Below are 18,529 nucleotides of genomic sequence, written 5' to 3'. Positions count from 1 at the left end.
GCTTGATTTATTTCATTTAGCATAATCTCCAGTCCCATCCATGTTGGTGCAAAAGTTGGGTATTCATCCTTTCTGATGGCTGAGTAATATTCCATTGTATATATGGACATCTTCTTTATCCTGTTGAAGGGCATCTCGGCTCTTTCCACAGTTTGGCTATTGTGGACATTGCTGCTATGAATATTGGGGTGCATATGGCCCTTCTTTTCACTACATCTATGTCTTTGGGGTAAATACCAAGTAGCATAATTGCTGGGTCATAGGGTAGCTCTATTTTTAATTTTTTGAGGCACCTCCACACTGTTTTCCAAAGTGGCTGTACAAACACCAACAGTGTAATAGGCTTCCCCTTTCTGCACAAGCTCCAAGATTTGTTGTTTCTTGCCTTGTCAATTTTTGTCGTTCTAACTGGTGTAAGGTGGTATCTCAATGTGGTTTTGATTTGAATTTCCCTGATGGCTAATGATGATGAACATTTTCTCATGTATGTTAGCTATTTGTATTTCTTAGGAGAAGTGTTTGTTCATATCTTCTGCCCATTTTTTGACTTGATTATTTTTTGGTCGTTGAGTTTCAGAAGTTCTTTATAGATGCTGGATACCCGCCCTTTATCTGTAGTGTCATTTGCAAATATCTTCTCCCATTTTGTGGGTTGCCTCTTTGTTTTGTTGACTGTTTCCTTTGCTGTGCAGAAGCTTTTTATCTTGATGAAGTCCCAAAAGTTCATTTTTGCTTTTGTTTCACTAGCCTTTGGAGATGTATCTTGAAAGACGTTGCTGTGGCCGATGTCAAAGAAGTTACTACCTATGTTCTCCTCTAGGATTTTGATGGATTCCTGTCTCACATTGAGGTCTTTCATCCATTTTGAGTTTATTTTTGTATAGGGTGTTAGAGAATGGTCGAGTTTCATTCTTCTGCCTGTGGCTGTCCAATTTTCACAGCACCATTTGTTGAAGAGACTGTCTTTTTTCCATTGCATATTTTTTCCTGCTTTGTCGAAGATTATTTGACCATAGAGTTGAGGGTCCATATCTGGGCTCTTTGTTCTGTTCCACTGATCTATATGTCTGTTTTTGTGCCAGTACCATGCTGTCTTGGTGATCACAGCTTTGTAACGTAGCTTGAAATCAGGCAATGTGATGCCCCCAGCTTTGTTTTTCTTTTTCAACATTTCCTTGGCAATTCGGGGTTATTTCTGATTCCATACAAATTTTAGGATTGTTTGTTCCAGCACTTTGAAAAATGTCATTGGAATTTTGATTGGGATGGTATTGATGGTATCAATTGGTCTGTGTAGCATAGACACTTTAACAATGTTTATTCTTCTGATCCATGAGCATGGAATGTTTTTCCATATTTTTGTGTCTTCTTCAATTTCCTTCATGAGTGTTCTGTAGTTCCTAGAGTATAGATCCTTTGCCTCTTTGGTTAGGTTTATTCCGAGGTATCTTACGGTTTTTGGTGTTATAGTAAATGGAATCGTTTCTCTAATTTCTCTTTTTATGGTTGCATTGTTAGCGTGTAAGAAAGCAACTAATTTCTGTGCATTGATTTTGTTTCGTGCCACATTAGTGAATTGCTGTATGAGTTCTAGTAATTTGAGGGTGAAGTCTTTTAGGTTGTCCACATAAAGTGTCATGTCATCTGCGAAAAGAGAGACTTTGACTTCTTCTTTACCAATCTGAATACCTTTTATTTCTTTTTGTTGTCTGATTGCTGTTGCTAGGACTTCTAGTACTATGTTGAACAATAGTGGTCAGAGTGGGCATCCTTGACGTGTTCCTGACCTTAAGGGAAAGGTTCTCAGGTTTTCCCCATTGAGGAGGATATTTGCTGTGGGTTTCTTATAGATGGATTTTATAAACTTGAGGAATGTTCCCTCTATCCCTATACTCTGAAGAGTTTTAATCAGGAAAGGATTCTGTATTTTGTTAAATGCTTTTTTCTGCATCAGTTGAGAGCACCATATGGTTCTTCTCTCACCTCTTATTAATGTGTTCTGTTACATTGATTGATTTGCGAATGTTGAACCACCCTTGCAGCCCAGGGATAAATCCCACTTGGTCGTGGTGGATGATCCTTTTAATGTATTGTTGGATCCTATTAGCTAGGATTTTGTTGAGAATTTTGGAATCCATATTCATCAGGGATATCGGTCTGAAAGTCTCCTTTTTGTTGGGGTCTTTGCCTGATTTGGGGATTAAGGTAATGCTGGCTTCATAGATTTAGTCTGGAAGCTTTCCTTCTGTTTCTTTATTTTGAAACAGCTTCAGGAGAATAGGTATTATTTCTTCTTTGAATGTTTGGTAGAATTTCCCAGGGAATCCATCAGGCCCTGGGCTCTTGTTTTTTGGGAGGTTTTTGATCACTGCTTCAATCTCTTTACTGGTTATTGGCCTATTCAGGTGGCCAGTTTCTTCCTGCTCCAAAGTCTTGGCAGTTTATGGGTTTCCAGGAAGGCATCCATTTCATCCAGATAGCTCAGTTTATTGGCATATAGTTGTTGATAATAATTTCTAATAATTGTTTCTACTTCCTTGGTGTTAGTCATGATCTCTCCCGTTTCATTCATAATTTCATTAATTTGGGTCCTTTCTTTTTTTTCTGTCTCGCCAGTGGTTTATCAATCTTATTAATTCTTTCAAAGAACCCGCTTTTAGTTTCGTTGAACTGATCTACTGTGTTTCTGGTTTCTAATTCATTGATCTCTGCTCCAGTCTTCCTTATTTGTTTTCTAATGCGTGGCTTAGGCATCGTTTGTTCCCTTTTCTCTAGTTCTTTAAGGTGTAAAGTTGGTGAATTCTGGATTTTTCTATTTTTTTGAGTGAGGCTTGGCTGGCTATGTATTTCCCCCTTAGGACCGCCTTGGCAGTATCCCATAGGTATTGGATTGATATGTTTTCATTCTCATTGGTTTCCATGAATTGTTTAAGTTCTTTGATTTCCTGGTTGACCCAAACATTCTTGAGCAGAGTGGTCTTTAGCTTCCAAGTGTTTGAATTTCTGCCAAATTTTTTCTTGTCATTGAGTTCCAGTTTTAAAGCATTATGGTCTGAGTATATGCAGGGAATAATCTCAGTCTTTTGGTATTGGTTGAGACTTGATTTGTGACCCAGTATGTGGTCTATTCTGGAGAAAGTTCCATGTGCGCTCGAGAAGAGTGAGTATTCTGTTGTTTTAGGGTGGAATGTTCTGTATATATGTATGAGGTCCATCTGGTCCAGTGTGTCATTCAAAGCTCTTGTTTTTTTGTTGATTTTCTGCTTAGAGGAGCTGTGTGTTGCTGAAACTGCAGTATTGAGGTGTCCTACAATTAACGTATTGTTATCAATATGACTCTTGATTTTGGTTAACAGTTGGCTTATGTAGATGGCTGGTCCCGTGTTGGGGGCGTAGATATTTTTTTGTTTGTTTGTTTTTGTTTTTTTTTTAAGAATTATTTATTCATTTGAGAGAGCAAGAATGAGAGAGAGTACATGAGAGGGGGGAGGGTCAGAGGGAGAAGCAGGCTCCTCGCTGAGCAGGGAGCCCGATGCGGGACTCGATCCCGGGACTCCAGGATCATGACCTGATCCGAAGGCAGTCGCTCAACCAACTGAGTCACCCAGGCGCCCGGGGGCGTAGATATTTACAATTGTTAGATCTTCTTGTTGGATAGACCCTTTAAGAATGACATAGTGTCCTTCTGTGTCTTTAACTGCAGTCTTTAGTTTAAAATCTAATTTGTTTGGTATAAGAATTGCTACCCCAGCTTTCTTCTGAGGTCTGTTGGCATGGAAGATGGATCTCCATCCCTTTACTTTCAGTCTGGATGCATCTTTAGGTTCAAAATGAGTCTCTTTTAGACAGCATTTGGATGGGTCCTGTCTTTTTATCCAATCTGCAACCCTTTTCCTTTTTATGGGAACATTTAGTCCATTCACATTGAGAGTGATTATTGAAAGATATGAATTTATGTCGTCATGTTGCCTGTGAAGACCTTGTCTCTCTAGATTGTCCCTGTAAATTTCTATATCCCTCTTGGGGTCTTTCTCCTTTTATTGAAGTCTCCCTTAATATTTCTTGCAGGGCCGGTTTAGTGGTCTCAAATTCTTTCAGTTTCTGCTGGTCTTGGAAGCTCTGCATCTCTCCATCCATTCTAAATGACAGCCTTGCCGGATCAAGTATTCTTGGCTGTATGTCCTTCTCATTTAGTACCCTGAATATGTCTTGCAAGGCCTTTCTGGCTTGCCAGGTCTCTATGGATAAGTCTGACGTTATTCTGATGTTCCTCCCTCTGTACGTAAGAAATTTCTTCTCCCTAACTGCCCTTAAGGTGGTTTCCTTGGTTCTGAGATTTGCAAATTTTACTATTACATGCTGGAGTGTTGGCCTGTTTTTCTTGATCTTTGGAGTTTCCTCTCTGCCTGTAGGACACGAATGTTTGTTTCATTCTCGGATTAGGAAAGTTCTCAGCTATGAAATGCTCAAATATATCTTCTAGTCCTCTCTCTCCATCTCCTCAGGGATTCCAATAACTCTGACATTGGTACACTTCATGGTGTCCCTTATTTCTGGTTCTATTTTCATGGCTTATGAGTTGTTTTTCCCTGACCTTCTCTTTTCCCTTTTTATTTATTAAATGGTCTTCCAGGTCAGTAATTCGTTCTTCTGCCTCACTTACCCTAGCTGTTAGATTATCTAGCTTAGATTGGATCTCATTGATAGAATTTTTAATTTCTGCCAATTCAGCTTTCATTTCTGCGCTTAGAGACTCTATGTTGCCATTAATCGATTTCTCCATTCTAGCTCTTGTCTTCATAACTGTTACCCTGAAGTCCATTTCTGACATATTGGTTATATCTGTATCCGTTTGTAAATCTGTGGCAGAAGTCACAGTATGAGTCTTTCATATTTTGGGGGTTCCTCCTCCTAGTCATTCTGTTGATGGTGGTTGAGGGAATGTATAGAGTCCAAATTATTGACCAGAACCCAAGCAAGATGCACCTGTTTTCTAGGGACCTTATGGTTGCTGGCCTCTTGTTTTCCCAGCCTGTCTTCTGGGGGAGAGACCTGCCACACTATACTCAGGCAACCCTGTTCGGGCAGAGTTGCCCTGCTCCCTGTGGCCAGGTATGGGCTCAGTGGAAACCGGTTTTTTGGGGCTTTTGTTCTCTGGCACCTTTCCCTGGAGGCTTTGTGCATCTCTTCCAAAAGAGCAGAAGAGACTGTTTCCAACCCTCTGCCTCGTAGCAGAGAGATCTGTTTGTTCTTCAGTGAGCTCTCCAGGCCACACTATCTCTGTTTCTGTCTGTGCTGCTATAAACTGCAGCGTCCTGGGTTGTGCGCCCCTCAGCAGAGCTCCCAGTCCTTGCCTCCAGGTTGGGGCACGTCTCTGCCTTTGTGCTTCTAAAACCACCAGCCTCCCCCAGTTTGCAGGCTCAGCCTGCTGCTCCAGGTTTCCCTCCATGGGGCTGCCCTAAAGTCCTTTCCCCGTCGCTACTCATCTGGGAGCCTGTGCCTCGTTCCCAGTGCGAGAGGCTTTTGCTCACTGGCGATGTAGGATCCCCACGGCCAGGCTCCCTCCCCCTTCCATTTATTCGATATCTGTCCATGGAATCGGCTCCCCGCTTGGTACCTCGAAACGAACCGCCTGTGATATTCTGTTTGTAGAGGTCCAAATCTATCTTCTTACATCTCAGGCTGATTTTGTGAGTGTTCAGAGTGGCCTGGTAGATATCCAGCTCAATTCCAGGGACCGGTTCGAATAGGGTCCCCTACTCCTCTGGTATCTTTCCCCCCTCCAGGTTTATGTTACCTTTAGACTGTTTCTTTGCTTAGAGGACCCCTTTCATATTTCTTGTGGGGCTGGTTTGGTGTTCACAAATTCTTCTATTTTTTGTTTGTCTTGGAAGCTTTTTATCTTTCATTCTATTTTCAATGATAGCCTAGCTGGATATAGCATTCTTGCTTGCTTGTTTTTCTCATTTAGTGCTCTGTATATCATGCCAGTCCTTTCTTTGCCTGCCAGGTTTGTGGATAAGTCTGCTGCCAATCTAATGTTTCTAATGTTGTAGGTTACAGACTTCTTGTCCCGAGTTGCTTTTAGAATTTTCTCTGTGTCTCTGAGACTTGTAAGTTTTACTATTAGATGTTGGGGTGTTGACCTATTTTTATTGAGTTTGAGGGGGTTCTCTGTGCCTCCTCGATTTTGATGCCTGTTTCCTTCCCCACATTATGGAAGTTCTCCAGTATAATTTGCTCCAGTATACCTTCTGCCCCTCTTTCTCTTCTTCTGGGATTCCAGTTATTCTAATATTGTTTCATCTTATGGTATCACTTATCTGTTGATTTCTCCCCTGGTGATCCAGTAGTTGTTTCTCTCTCTCTCTCTCAGCTTCTTTATTCTCCATCATTTGGTGTTGTATATCCCTAATTCTCTCTTTTGCCTCACTTATCCTAGCAGTTAGAGCTTCCATTTTTCATTGCACCTCATTAATAGCCTTTTTGATTTCGACTTGGTTAGATTTTAGTTCTTTTGTTTCTCCAGAAAGGGATTCTCTAGTGTTTTCTATGCTTTTTTCAAGTGCAGCTAGTATCTTTATAATCGTCATTCTGAACTGTAGTTCTGACATGTTACTAATGTCAGTATTGATTAGGTCCCTGGCAGTCAGTACTGCCTCTTTTTCTTTTTTTTTGAGGTGAGTTTTTCTGTCTTGTCAATTTGTCTAGAGAATAGATAAGTGAGAGAACAAATTGCCAGAAGTGTAACAACGACCCCAGAAAAATATACACTAAATAAATCAGAAGAGACCCAAAAACCAGAGGGGTGGGGGGCGGGGAAGAAAGGAAAAAAAAAATATGATCAGGCTGGTGACTAGAACAGAGCCACACACTAGATTTTGGGTGTATTTTGTCCTGTTAGAAGAAACTGCCTCCAAAAATTTAAAGAAAGAAAAACTCATGTATATATACAAAAATAAGGGTAAATATGATGAAGGGATAGAATATGACTGTAAAGATGAAAATCAAAAAAGATTTTAAAAACGGAATTGATAAGTTGGTTGAGAAAATATAGAAAAAAAATTTAAAAAAAGAAAAAAGGATAGAATGTGATCAGGCAGGAGACTAGAACCAAGCCATATACTAGATTTAGGGTATATTTTGGTCTCTTGGAAGAAACTCTATCCCAAAATTTTGAAGAAAGAAAAATGTGTATGTGTATTTATGTATATATATATACACATATATATACACACACACAAAAATAAGGTTAAATACAATGAAGGGATAGAATATGACTAAAAATGCAAATTAAAGAAGATTTTAAAATGAATTGATAATGTAAGATGTTGGTTGAAAAAGGAAAGTAGAAAAATTCAAAAAAGAATAGAAAAGAAAAAAGAAAATTTTAAAAATTAACTTTGAGGGCGCCTGGGTGGCTCAGTTGGTTAAGCGACTGCCTTCGGCTCAGGTCATGATCCTGGAGTCCCGGGATCGAGTCCCACATCAGGCTCCCTGCTCAGCAGGGAGTCTGCTTCTCCCTCTGACCCACTCCCCTCTCATGCTCTCTGTCTCTCATTCTCTCTCTCGCAAATAAATAAAAAAAATTAAAAAAAATTAAAAAAAAAATTAACGTTGAAAGACTAAAGAATCATGGGAAAAAAGCCATGAATTCTATGTGTAGTATTCCCCTAGTGCTTGGAGTTTTGCAGTTCTCATTGATCGGTAAACTTGCTTTTGGCCGGAAGTTCTTGCTGATCTTCTAGGGGAGGGTCCTGTTGCAGTGGTTCTTAAATGTCTTTGCCAGAGGCGGAATTGCCCCTCCCTTGCCTGGTCGGGGCTAAGTAATCTTGGATTTGCTCTTGGGAGCTTTTGTTCCCTAAAAGCTTTCTTTACAGCCTTGGAGGACAGAGTGAAATGGCAGCCTCCCAGTCTCCGCTCTGGAGGAGCCAAGAACTCAGGTGACTCCTCATTGAGCCCCCAGAGAAAAGCAGTCAATCTCTCCCATCTCTCCGGCCTCCGGCTGCAGTCCGTGCTCACCTGGCCTGTGACCAAGGGTTTCTATCTCTGCCACCGGACCCCATGTGGAGTCTCCAAACCCAGCAGATCCCTGCGGTGCGCTCCCGTGCTGCTTCTCCTGGGGCAGGAAGGGGAGTCTCCCCGATTCTGCAGCTGGCTTCCCTGCTCTGATACCTGGGAGCTCTGCCACTCTCCGGCTCCCCTGGTCTTTCTGTGATCCCGAGGGCCTGAGAGCACACTGTCCCAGCGAGGTTCCCACCCCATGCTTAGCCACCGGAGCGAAGTCCCTCAGCGGAGCCGACTTCTAAAAGTTTTGATTTTGTGCTCCGCGGCTGTATCACTTGCCCATAGCAGCTGATGGAGGCCCCCTCCCCTGGCCATCTATCTTCCTGAATATTGCCTTCTTTGCACGTCCTGCCTTCCAGAAAGTGGTCCCTTTTCTGTTCATAGAATTGTTGCTCTTCTTTTCTTTGATCTGCTGTCAAGTTTGAGGTGTTCAGAATGGTTTCATAACTATCTAGCTGAATTCCTGGGAACAGACGAAATTTAGGTCTCTTACTCCTCTGCCATCTTGCTCCTCCCCACCTGTCTTTTTAATTTATAAGTTTAACCAATTGCTTTCCTACAGTGTAAGCTACATGAAAACAGGGACTTTAGCTTGGTCACTGCTGTGTCCTTAGTGCCTACTACAAGGTTGGGCACATATTAGCACTCAATATTTGTTGGATGAAGATATGATGGTATCTGTTTGGAAGTAAATGATGGTTTTTGGCTGCATGTTTTTTTTGTTTTTGTTTTTCCTTTTTTTTCCTGCGAGTTTAGCAAACCAGTTCAACCCAGTTTAAATAATAAACTGTCATTTTGCCTAACAGAGAGCTTTGGATTAGAGTGGGTTTCCTGGTCAGTGATAGGTGCTGTTAGCCATCTAGTCAGCAGCACTTGGGCTAGTCCCCTCTAGTCAGCAGTGAGCAGCATGCATGTCCAGTGGGATAAATGGGAGAGACTGCATTTCTGTTTCTAGTTTACCTGAGTGTGTGGGAGAAAAATGGGGAAAGATGAAAAACTTTCTAACTTTCGTAGAGAGGGCAGACAGCATGAATTGGCAGAAATCACAAGGACATTAAGAACCTTGAGTATGAGATTTTGGAGATGCTGGAGTATAGGATAAACCAAGCTTGTGTAGCTCTTTTTGTAAAGGTTTGGAGAATGGTGAGAATTTAGTCATACTTAGACATGGGAAAAATTAAAGGTTGGGGGGGCTGATTTGTTCTTTTCAGGTGCCCACTTGGGCTTTTCCTCCTTTTTGCTGACCATCCAACTGTTAAAGAGAGTACCTAAAAATGCTAAAGTAGAAAAGAAAAATGGTTCCCATAAAATCTCCAAGTAAGATCTGTTTTTTTTAAAGATTTTATTTACCTATCTGAGAGACACAGAGAGCACAAGTAGGGGGAGGGGCAGAGTCAAAGGGAGAGGGACAACCAGAAATCCCACTGAGTTGGGAGCCTGACTTGGGCCTTGATTCCAGGATCCCAAAATCACCTTAGCCGAAGTCAGATGCTTAATTGACTGAGCCACCCAGGTGCCCTTATTTTTTTTTAATTAAAAAAAAAGTAATCTCTATGCCCCCCCTCAAAAAAACGTAATCTCTGTTTCCAACATGGGGCTCGAACTCACAACCCCGAGGTCAAGTATTACATGTTTTACCAACTGAGGCAGCCAGGGGCCCCTAAAATCTGTTGATTAAAGAAAAAATATAATACATGCAAGTTGTTAAAAATTTTAAGTATTAATAGAAAGAAAGGTATAATAGGACTGAATAGGCACTTTTTTTCTGAAAGATTTATTTATTTTAGAGAGCATTTTTGTGTGTGAAGGGTGGGTGGTGGGGCAGAGAGAGAGGGAGAGAGAGTATCAAGCAGACAAGCAGACTCCTCACTGAGTGTGGAGTCTGATGTGGGGCTCCATCTCACAACCCTGAGCTCACTCCCTGAGCCGAAACCAAGGGTTGGATGCTCAACCGACTGTGCCACCGAGGCGCCCCTAGTCACTTTCTTTTCTGATACATACACAGCATTGCCTTCTTTCTCTCCTCAAAGGTACATGTGGTTAAGAGTTTCTTTGATTCCTTCCCCAAAACAATTGTGCAGGTATCAGCACACACTGTTCTACCTCCTTTTTCATATCTGCATAATGATATGTCATGTGTGGAGGTACCCTTTGAGCCATCTTCTGATGTGGATCACTTTGGTTGGAGCTAGTGTTTTGCAGTATAAGCAACATTGCCATAAATATACAGATTTGTTGGTAGACCTCTGCACGTGTATCAATGAGGTATAATCCTAGTAATGGTGAAATCTCTGGGTCAGAGTTTATGAACATTTAAAATTTTGATAGATGTCAAATCCTTCTCCCAGAAGTTTGCAACAGTTTTCATTCCTGCCATCATGCTTACTCCTTTCTGGGTATCATAGTTTTTTTTCATTTGTGCCCATCTGATAGGTAATATTGTTAACTTGTGTTTTGAATTTTGTGTGTTGAATTGAGAGAGAAATTGAATATCTTAACAAATTTATTGCCTATTAATGTTTGTTTTCTTGTGAACTGCCAGATGATTGTCATTTTTGTTATATGTGAGCTTTGTACTTGAAGGAAATTAGCTCATTGTTGCCAAAAACATTGTTGTAAATGTTTTTCTTAGTATTTTGTTTTCTTGACTTTTTTTGCCACTCAGATTTTTATTTTTATGGAGTTAAATTTATCACACTCTTTCTTGACTTCGGTATTCTGCTCTGACTGGCCACTTGGCCTGTTGACACCAGTGCACATATGACTGGGCTGTGTGAATGCTACTGGGCACACCAGGTATAAAGCTGAGGCAGTGGACCCCAGAGCCCCAGGATGCTGGTCATATTAGGAGAAGCCACAAATCCTTGACAGAGCTAAATCTTAGTGTTCCTGGGATGCTTTATGTCTGTTGAGTGGTGTTAGATTTAGTAAGGTGGGCAGAGTGTTGAGCCCAAAGCCTAGAGTGGGAGGTGGGGGGAGGTGGGGAGAGGGGTTGTGTTGGCCCTACTGAGGAGGTATTAAGTAAATGCCAGATGGCCAGTGAGGTAAAATGGCTTTATTGCCTTCCTCAGCTGACACAGAGATCAGGATGGAGAGTTAGACCAGATGGCTGTGATTTTTGTGATGTAAGAACTATGTGAACTAAAATCTTTGGAATTTCCTGAGGTAGAGGTGCCAAGAGTATCTTCTTATTCATAATGAGCCCCTTTCAACCATATCTGTTTATGCTGATGAGGTGACTTTTGTTGGGCCCCTAGATAACTTTAGGATGGGGCTGATTGCCAGGGAAATCAGCCTTGTGATTAGAAGGTTAGAACTTTCAGCCCCATCCCTGGACCTGCAGGGATGGGAAGAGGCTGGGGATTAAGTTCAGTCACCAGTGGTCAGTAATGTGATAATCAATCACACCCACCTAATGTCACTTCCTTAAAACCCCTAAAGCCAGGGTTTTAAGAGCTTCTGGGTTAATGATCACACAGAGGTGCTAGGAGGGGGCGGTGTGCCTAGAGAAAGCATGAAAGACTTACGTTGCTCTGTGCATCTCTTCCATCTGGCTTTTCCTGAGTTGTATGCTTTATAAGAAATAGGACATGGTAAGTAAAATGCTTTCTTGAGTTCTGTGAGCCATTCTGGCAAAATTATCAAATTTGAGGAGAGGTTATGGGAACCCCCAATTTGTAGGTCAGAAATATTGGAGGCTCAGAACTTGTTTTCTGAAGTGGGAGCACTCTTGTGGAACTGAACCCTTAACTGATGCTCATTCCAGGTCAGAATCGAGTTGAATCAGTAGACATCTAGTTGTTGTCCTGAGATTTGGAGAATTCGTTGTTAATGTGGAAAGACCCCACATGTTTGGTGTCAGAACTGTTGTGAGTGAAAAACAGCTTGTATGGGCCATTCTCTTTTCAGGGTATAACTTTGAACCTGGCTGTTTCTTTTACAGGTGGAAAAATGGCGTTTGTGAAGAGTGGATGGTTGCTGCGACAGAGTAAGTACAGAACATGAGCCTGTTGGACTGGGTTTAGTGTTGCCTTAGGGTACATGTTTATTTCTATTGCTGAAACAGATCACATTTAAAAATAAATGTCAAAGTCTTATTAATGTGCTTGCTCTGGATTTCCTCTGGGAAATTTTTAGAGCTCTGTGAACTGTGTTTCTGCTCACCAGAGTTCCTTCTTGGTTGCTATTTCCTTGGCAGTCAGCCCCATCCTAAAGTTATCTAGGGGCCCATGTACTCATGGCTGACCTGAGTCCCTGCTTGAATCTAACCAAGCTGAACTCTGATATATTAGCATGGAGGTACTGCTGTCTTTGTGGGAAATACCTGTTTTATTTGGGGATTGAATAGTGACTAAGATTCTAAAACACTGGAGACTTTAATTTATAGAGATGAAGATTTGACTTGAAGGAATGAGTTTATCTAAAACTAATCTTTTGGATCTCCAAAAGGACTCTGCAGAAGAGAATCAGTTTTTTTTTTTTTTTTTTAAGATTTTATTTATTTGAGAGAGGCAGAGAGAGAGAGAGTGTGTGAGCATGAGAGAGAGAGAGAACGCATGAGCAGTGGGGATGGGCATAGGGAGAGGGAGAAACAGACTCCCTGCTGAGCAGGGAGCCCGATGCAGGACTCAATCCCAGGATCCTGGGATCATGACCTGGGCCAAAGGCAGACGCTTAACCGACTGAGCCACCCAGGCCCCCAGATTCATGGTGTGTTCTAAAGCAGGAATAACCAACTCTGTTCATTAGAGAAAAAGTAAACAGATTATTCTGCTGTCCCTCTATAAAGAGCAGAGTTAAGGGAAAAGTGACTACTATATCATTTATGACTAGCAAAAAACTGAGCTATAGTTTATACTGTTTATTATTCAGATACAAATTTCTGTTGGGGGGTTACCTTCAGAACTTAGCTAAAATTGAGACTAGCAGTGAAGAATGGACTGCATACCTTAGATGGTTTATAAAAACTATTATTTATGAAGGTTGTTTGTGACCTTGTTACATAGATTTTACATATATTATGTACTTACCACAGCAGCTCTGTGAGGTAGGTGGCATTATCCTGGTTTCTAGTTGAAGAAATTGAGTTTTAGTGATATTAGGTAACTTAACACTGTGGGTGGCAAACCTGTATTCAGATTCAGGACTGTGTCATTTCGGCATTGACACACTTTCTACCAGGACACAAGCCTTCAGCTTATTTGTCCTGTCACTAGTTCTACATTCCCAGACCTCGAGCTGAACCAGGTGTCCTTTCAAGGTCTGTGACAGTTCTATATTCTAAGAATAGATAGAGCAATGTTGCTTTAAAAAGAAAGTCCTGGCATATTGGAGCCTAGCCCCAGTCTTTGTGTAAGTTTCTTTGTTTTGGGTTTTGTGATCCCATCCTTCCCTAAATTGTCAGGGGATGTGGAGAGCCTTGTTTGGACCTAGAGGATGTACCTTCCTTTCCTGGTCCTGTGGATATCCTCTGGTTTTCTCTTTAGGCTTTGCTGCGTCCTTGTTTGAGGACAAGCTTTCCTTTCTTCACCATGACTCAGTGTAAATGTTCTGTCAACATAAGTGAACAGTGACCATTTTGACTTTTTGTCCCCTCTCCCAGTCAATGCCTAGCATAATGACGTACACAAAATAGATGTCTTTTAAATAAGTTGTACAGACTTTTCTAGTGTCCTGGTCCATGGCAGTCTTGAAGTGTATATTCAGAAGACTTATTCCATTTTCCTTTGCAAAAATCAGAACTATCAATCCTAATAAAATAAGATGAGGTGACTTGTATTATATTCACTGGGTAGCAGAGGTACACAGATGGTTACATGTATGCAAAGCAGTCTGGAGGATTCCTTTTATTGCTATTGCCACACAGACCTTTAGGACTATGGAGGACAGCCTAATTTGGGAATCTGCAGTCAGGGCTTTGGTGGCAGGTGAGATACTTGGGTAGAACTCCCTAATCCGGTTCACCTATGTGTCTGGGTGGCTCTATTTGGTAGTTTCTGTACAGCTCAGGGGCTGCCAATCAAGTGGATGCTGATGTCACTTATTTATCAGTTTGGGACACTGCTGTGGATGCCCTTCTTAGCAAGGAGGGTGCCTGATAGTGGTAAAAGAAATTTGGAGAGCTGATACGATGCATATTTAGTTCACACCAGTAATGGCTATGGGAGCATAAGGAGAGGTACATGGAATGGAATTTGTGCACGATGGCCAAGAAGGGTGGGATCTACAGGAACAAAGGATGTAGTAGGTAGTGTCTGGGTGTGAGGAAGGAGCAGGGGTGACTGACTTGGCCTTTTAGTTTTCCTTTTTGGCTAATAGGGAAATTTGAGTTTCATAAAGTTAAGTGCCTACTCCAAGATTACAAATGTTAGGATGAATTCCCTAAACTGATAGGGACGTATGAGGTAGCAGGACAGATGCACACAGGATGGGAGTCAGTGTCCTGGCTGTGGGTACACCCAGTGTCCGAACCTGCTTCTGTGTCTGTCTGAAGCAGGGAGACCCTCCCACACCATGGGCTTTAAGGGATGGTGAATGTTAGAGAAGAATATATGTGAAAGCTCTTCGAGAAAAACAAAACAAAGCATGTTTTTTTAAAAGAGGAATGTATTATTGTTTTTTGTATATAGAGACTTCACAGTCCAATGTTCTCTGATCAATTTAGCAAAGTTAAATACTCCTGGGAGAGTGTAGATATACTACATGGAAAATTAAATATTAGATGTTTTATTAGCTTAAAATGAAGGATTTTGGGGGTTTTTTTGGTTTTTAAAAATTTGAGTATAGTTGACGTAATGTTACATTAGTTTCAGGTGTGTAACTCTTGTTATGCTATGCTCACCACAGGCGTAGCTACCATCTGTTTCCATACATCACTGTTACAATATCATTGACTGTATTCTTCATGCAGTGCCTTTTATTCCCATGACTTAACTCATTTCATAACTGGAAGCCTCTATCTCCCACTGCCCTTCCTCTGTTTTGCCCATCCTCCCAGCCCTTTCCCATCTGGCAACCATCAGTTTGTTCTCTGTATTTATGTGTCGTTTCTGCTTTTAATGTTTGTTTATTCATTTGTTTTTTTTTTTTTAGATTCCACATTGAGTGGAATAATATGGTATTTGTCTTTCTCAGTCCATCCATGTCATCACAAATGGCACAGTCTCATCCTTTTTTATGACTGCATAATATTTCATTGTATATAACTATCACATCTTCCTTATCCATCTGTCTATTGATGGACACTTAGCAACTTAGGTTGCTTCCATATCTTGGCTATTGTAAATAATGCTGCAATAAACATGGTGCCTATATATTTTTGAATTAGTGTTTTTGTTGTCTTTGGGTAAATAGTAGTAGAATTATTGGACCATATGGTATTTCTGTTTTTAATTTTTTTGGGAGCATCCATACTGTTTTCCACAGTGGCTGTACCAGTTTACATTCCCACCAACATGATGGTTCTTTTTTCCTCTACATCCTCACCAACACTTGTTATCAAAATCAAGGTTTTATTGAACTTTAAAAAAAAAATTTGGACTATTAAGTTGGCAGCATTCTTAGTATCTTTAGTGTAAGGTGCATGTACAGCATGGGTGTTTGTGCCATTGGAGTTTGATTTCATCTCCATTTTGATGTAGTGCTCTGGGCAACTGTATGCGTGTGTACTTATGGGGCCAGAGAAAAGTTTCCTTCGTTTCAGTTACCTGTGAGCTAGAGGATAAAGTCCTTGCTTTTTTTGGCTCAAAGCCAACCTTTCCATTTTTTTCAGGTACTATTTTGAAGCGTTGGAAGAAGAATTGGTTTGACCTGTGGTCAGATGGTCACCTGATCTATTATGATGACCAAACTCGGCAGAGTGTCGAGGATAAGGTCCATATGCCAGTGGACTGCATCAATATCCGCACCGGGCACGAGTGTCGGGGTAAGTGAGTCAGTTGTGGCCAGCTTCTGTCCTCTACCCTTCCCCATTCTTGGTGGGAGTTGAATCATTTTCCTTACTCATTTTGCTTTCATTGACAGACCAAAGAAGGGTTTCATCTTTCATCAAACAAGGGAGGTAAACACAGTGGGCACCCAGACACTTGGATCATGAATCATATGATTGGGGCAGATTAATTTTCTCATCTGAATCAGACCCAGCAGTCCACATTCCTTGCTCTGTCATGGAGAAAGTGGTGGAGAATAACCAGAGTGCTGGGATCCCCAAGAAAGATGGAACCACCCTAGGTAGTGTATAGGTTTTGTTGCTCAGAAACAGGCATCTCATTGATAACACCATCAGTCAGTTACTTAAAAATCCATGATGCCTTGGTTTCCTGAGTTATTCTTTATATTCATTTTAAAGGAATAAATTTTTAATAAGTATAGACTTTTCTATTTCTTATTAAGGGCATATGTAGACTTCCCTGCTTATTAGCTCTGTTTCTATTTGGAATAGAGTCTGTTTTAGTAAACATTGATGTTTGAAACATCCTGCTCCTATAAATAGTTTTTGAATTAAAGAGTTACAAATGGCCTATATGCTTGTAGTAACCATTGTTGTTGTAACATCTTGCCCCCCTGCATGTTAGTTCTTGAAACACAAGTGTCCATGGATGACTAGCTGTTGAAATATCTACCTAAACCAGGCTCAAATATCACAGACCTTATTTCTTGGTACACAGAACTACTTTAAAGTATGATTTTCACTTTTAAAGCAGTGGTCCAGTTTAGTATTTCCTGTGAATAAAAACAATAAGTATTCTGTTATCTGATGCTCATTAACACTTTTCATTGTTTGGGGCTTATTCTTCTAATATCTGGGCTGTTCTGTACATCTCTGTTTATGGATTGCCCTCTAGAAGAGGCCTGCTTGTTCTTCCTGGAGGAAGTTTGTTTGTTTATTTATTTATTTATTTAAAGATTTTATTTATTTGAGAGAGGGAGGGAGATAGTGCATGAGTGGGAGGAGGGGGAGAGGGAGAAGCAGACGCCCTGCTGAGCAGGGAGGCTGATGTGGGGTTCCATCCCAGGACCCTGAGAACATGACCCAGGCTGAAGGCAGATGCTTAACTGACTGAGCCACCCAGGCGCCCCTCCTGCAGAAAGTTTAATTGGAACAGAGTTGTAATTCATGTGCTTGGTTCTGTAGAGCAGGACAAAGATGTTTTATTATTGGAACGTTCTGAAATATTCGTCCTTTGCTTATCTAAGCTGTTAGGTAAGAATAAAGCCTTTAAAAAGAACTATATAAATATTGCCTTATTCTACTTACTTTTCACAGATATTCAGCCTCCAGATGGGAAGCCAAAAGACTGTATGCTGCAGATTGTTTGCCGAGATGGGAAAATTATCAGTCTTTGTGCAGAAAGCACAGATGATTGTTTGTAAGTTTTGGGTTTTTATGTGTTTTAATTTAAAAAGTGTTGTGTTTTAATTTCCAGTTATCAGGAAGGGAGTAGAATGAGAATGGCGTTTTCCTTCAGGCAGCAGAATAAGTGACTCAGAGGATGTGTGAAACAAATGTAACAGGGCCTTATTCCAAGCCTAATAACTCTCGTCCTAGTTTCTGCTTCTCCAGAGCTGTGCAGGCAAGATCCCATTATAGCGGGAATGACAAAGTATTAGTATGTAGCCACTTTGTACTTTTTCATTACTAGATGTACATTGGGTAATGGGCATAGTTGAATGGGTTCTTAAATCTTGTTCTTTTTATGTAAATATCTTTTAAAAAAGCACTGACATCTCTATTACACAGTCTGTTCCTTCCTTTGGTGGTTCTTGCTCCATCTGCCATCTCTGAAGAAGAGATGTAGAGCCGCAAGAAAGAAAACCCAGCTTTATCAGTTCTCAGCCTGTTAACATTGGCAGTGAAATTGGATCAGAATCTTGAAAACACTGATTAAATACAATTTGGGGGTGAGGGGGTGCCTAGGTGGCTCTGTCGGTTAAGCATCAGACTCTTGATTTCAGCTCAGGTCATGATCTCAGGGTCATGAGATCGAGCCCTGCATTGGGCTCCACGTTGGGTGTGGAGCCTGCTTAAGATTCTCTCTCTCTCTGCCTCTCTCTCTGCCCAAGCACAAGCACATGCACTCTCTCTTTCTCTCAAAAACGAAAAAAAAAAAAGAATTTGGGGGGAAGAATTTTTTTTTTTTCCTGGCCACTCTGTACCACTCTTATGAGTTAAGTCTGGACATTGTAAGAATTCACTAACATATTATTGTAATATTCATTTATATTAAAATATTTATATGTAGGTGACTATTTTCGTACAATCCAGACCAGTTTGTCGAGTGCTTGCTCTGCATTTCACATATATGTTCATTTTAAATATAAACATTTATTCCATGCTAAACTCACAGAATTAATTTTAAATCCCATATATAGCTGCTTTTTTACACTCTTATGATTCATATCAGTGAATCTTAAATGATACTTTTTGGAAGAAATATAGCTTTCCTATAGACTGATGGAGAAA

General features: G+C 40.8%; 1 protein-coding gene across 3 annotated transcripts in view; it reads left to right on the top strand.

Annotated features, from left to right (window-relative positions):
- Nucleotides 1–18,529, top strand: part of PLEKHB2 (pleckstrin homology domain containing B2) — a 77,754-nt gene that overhangs the window by 19,355 nt on the left and 39,870 nt on the right. For all 3 annotated transcript variants that reach the window (XM_035008305.1, XM_035008304.1, XM_035008302.1), the window contains exons 2-4: nucleotides 12,011–12,055; nucleotides 15,839–15,991; nucleotides 17,333–17,435. In XM_035008305.1, the coding sequence (XP_034864196.1) occupies nucleotides 12,019–12,055; nucleotides 15,839–15,991; nucleotides 17,333–17,435 (293 nt within the window). In that variant the 5' untranslated portion in view covers nucleotides 12,011–12,018. The remainder of the gene's footprint in view (nucleotides 1–12,010; nucleotides 12,056–15,838; nucleotides 15,992–17,332; nucleotides 17,436–18,529) is intronic.

The sequence above is a fragment of the Mirounga leonina genome, unplaced genomic scaffold, assembly GCF_011800145.1.
Source record: "Mirounga leonina isolate KUSES-001 unplaced genomic scaffold, KU_Mleo_1.0 Mir_151, whole genome shotgun sequence".
NCBI lineage: Eukaryota > Metazoa > Chordata > Mammalia > Carnivora > Phocidae > Mirounga > Mirounga leonina.
Note: the sequence above shows the minus strand (reverse complement) of the source record. Positions and strands in the feature narration are given on the sequence as shown.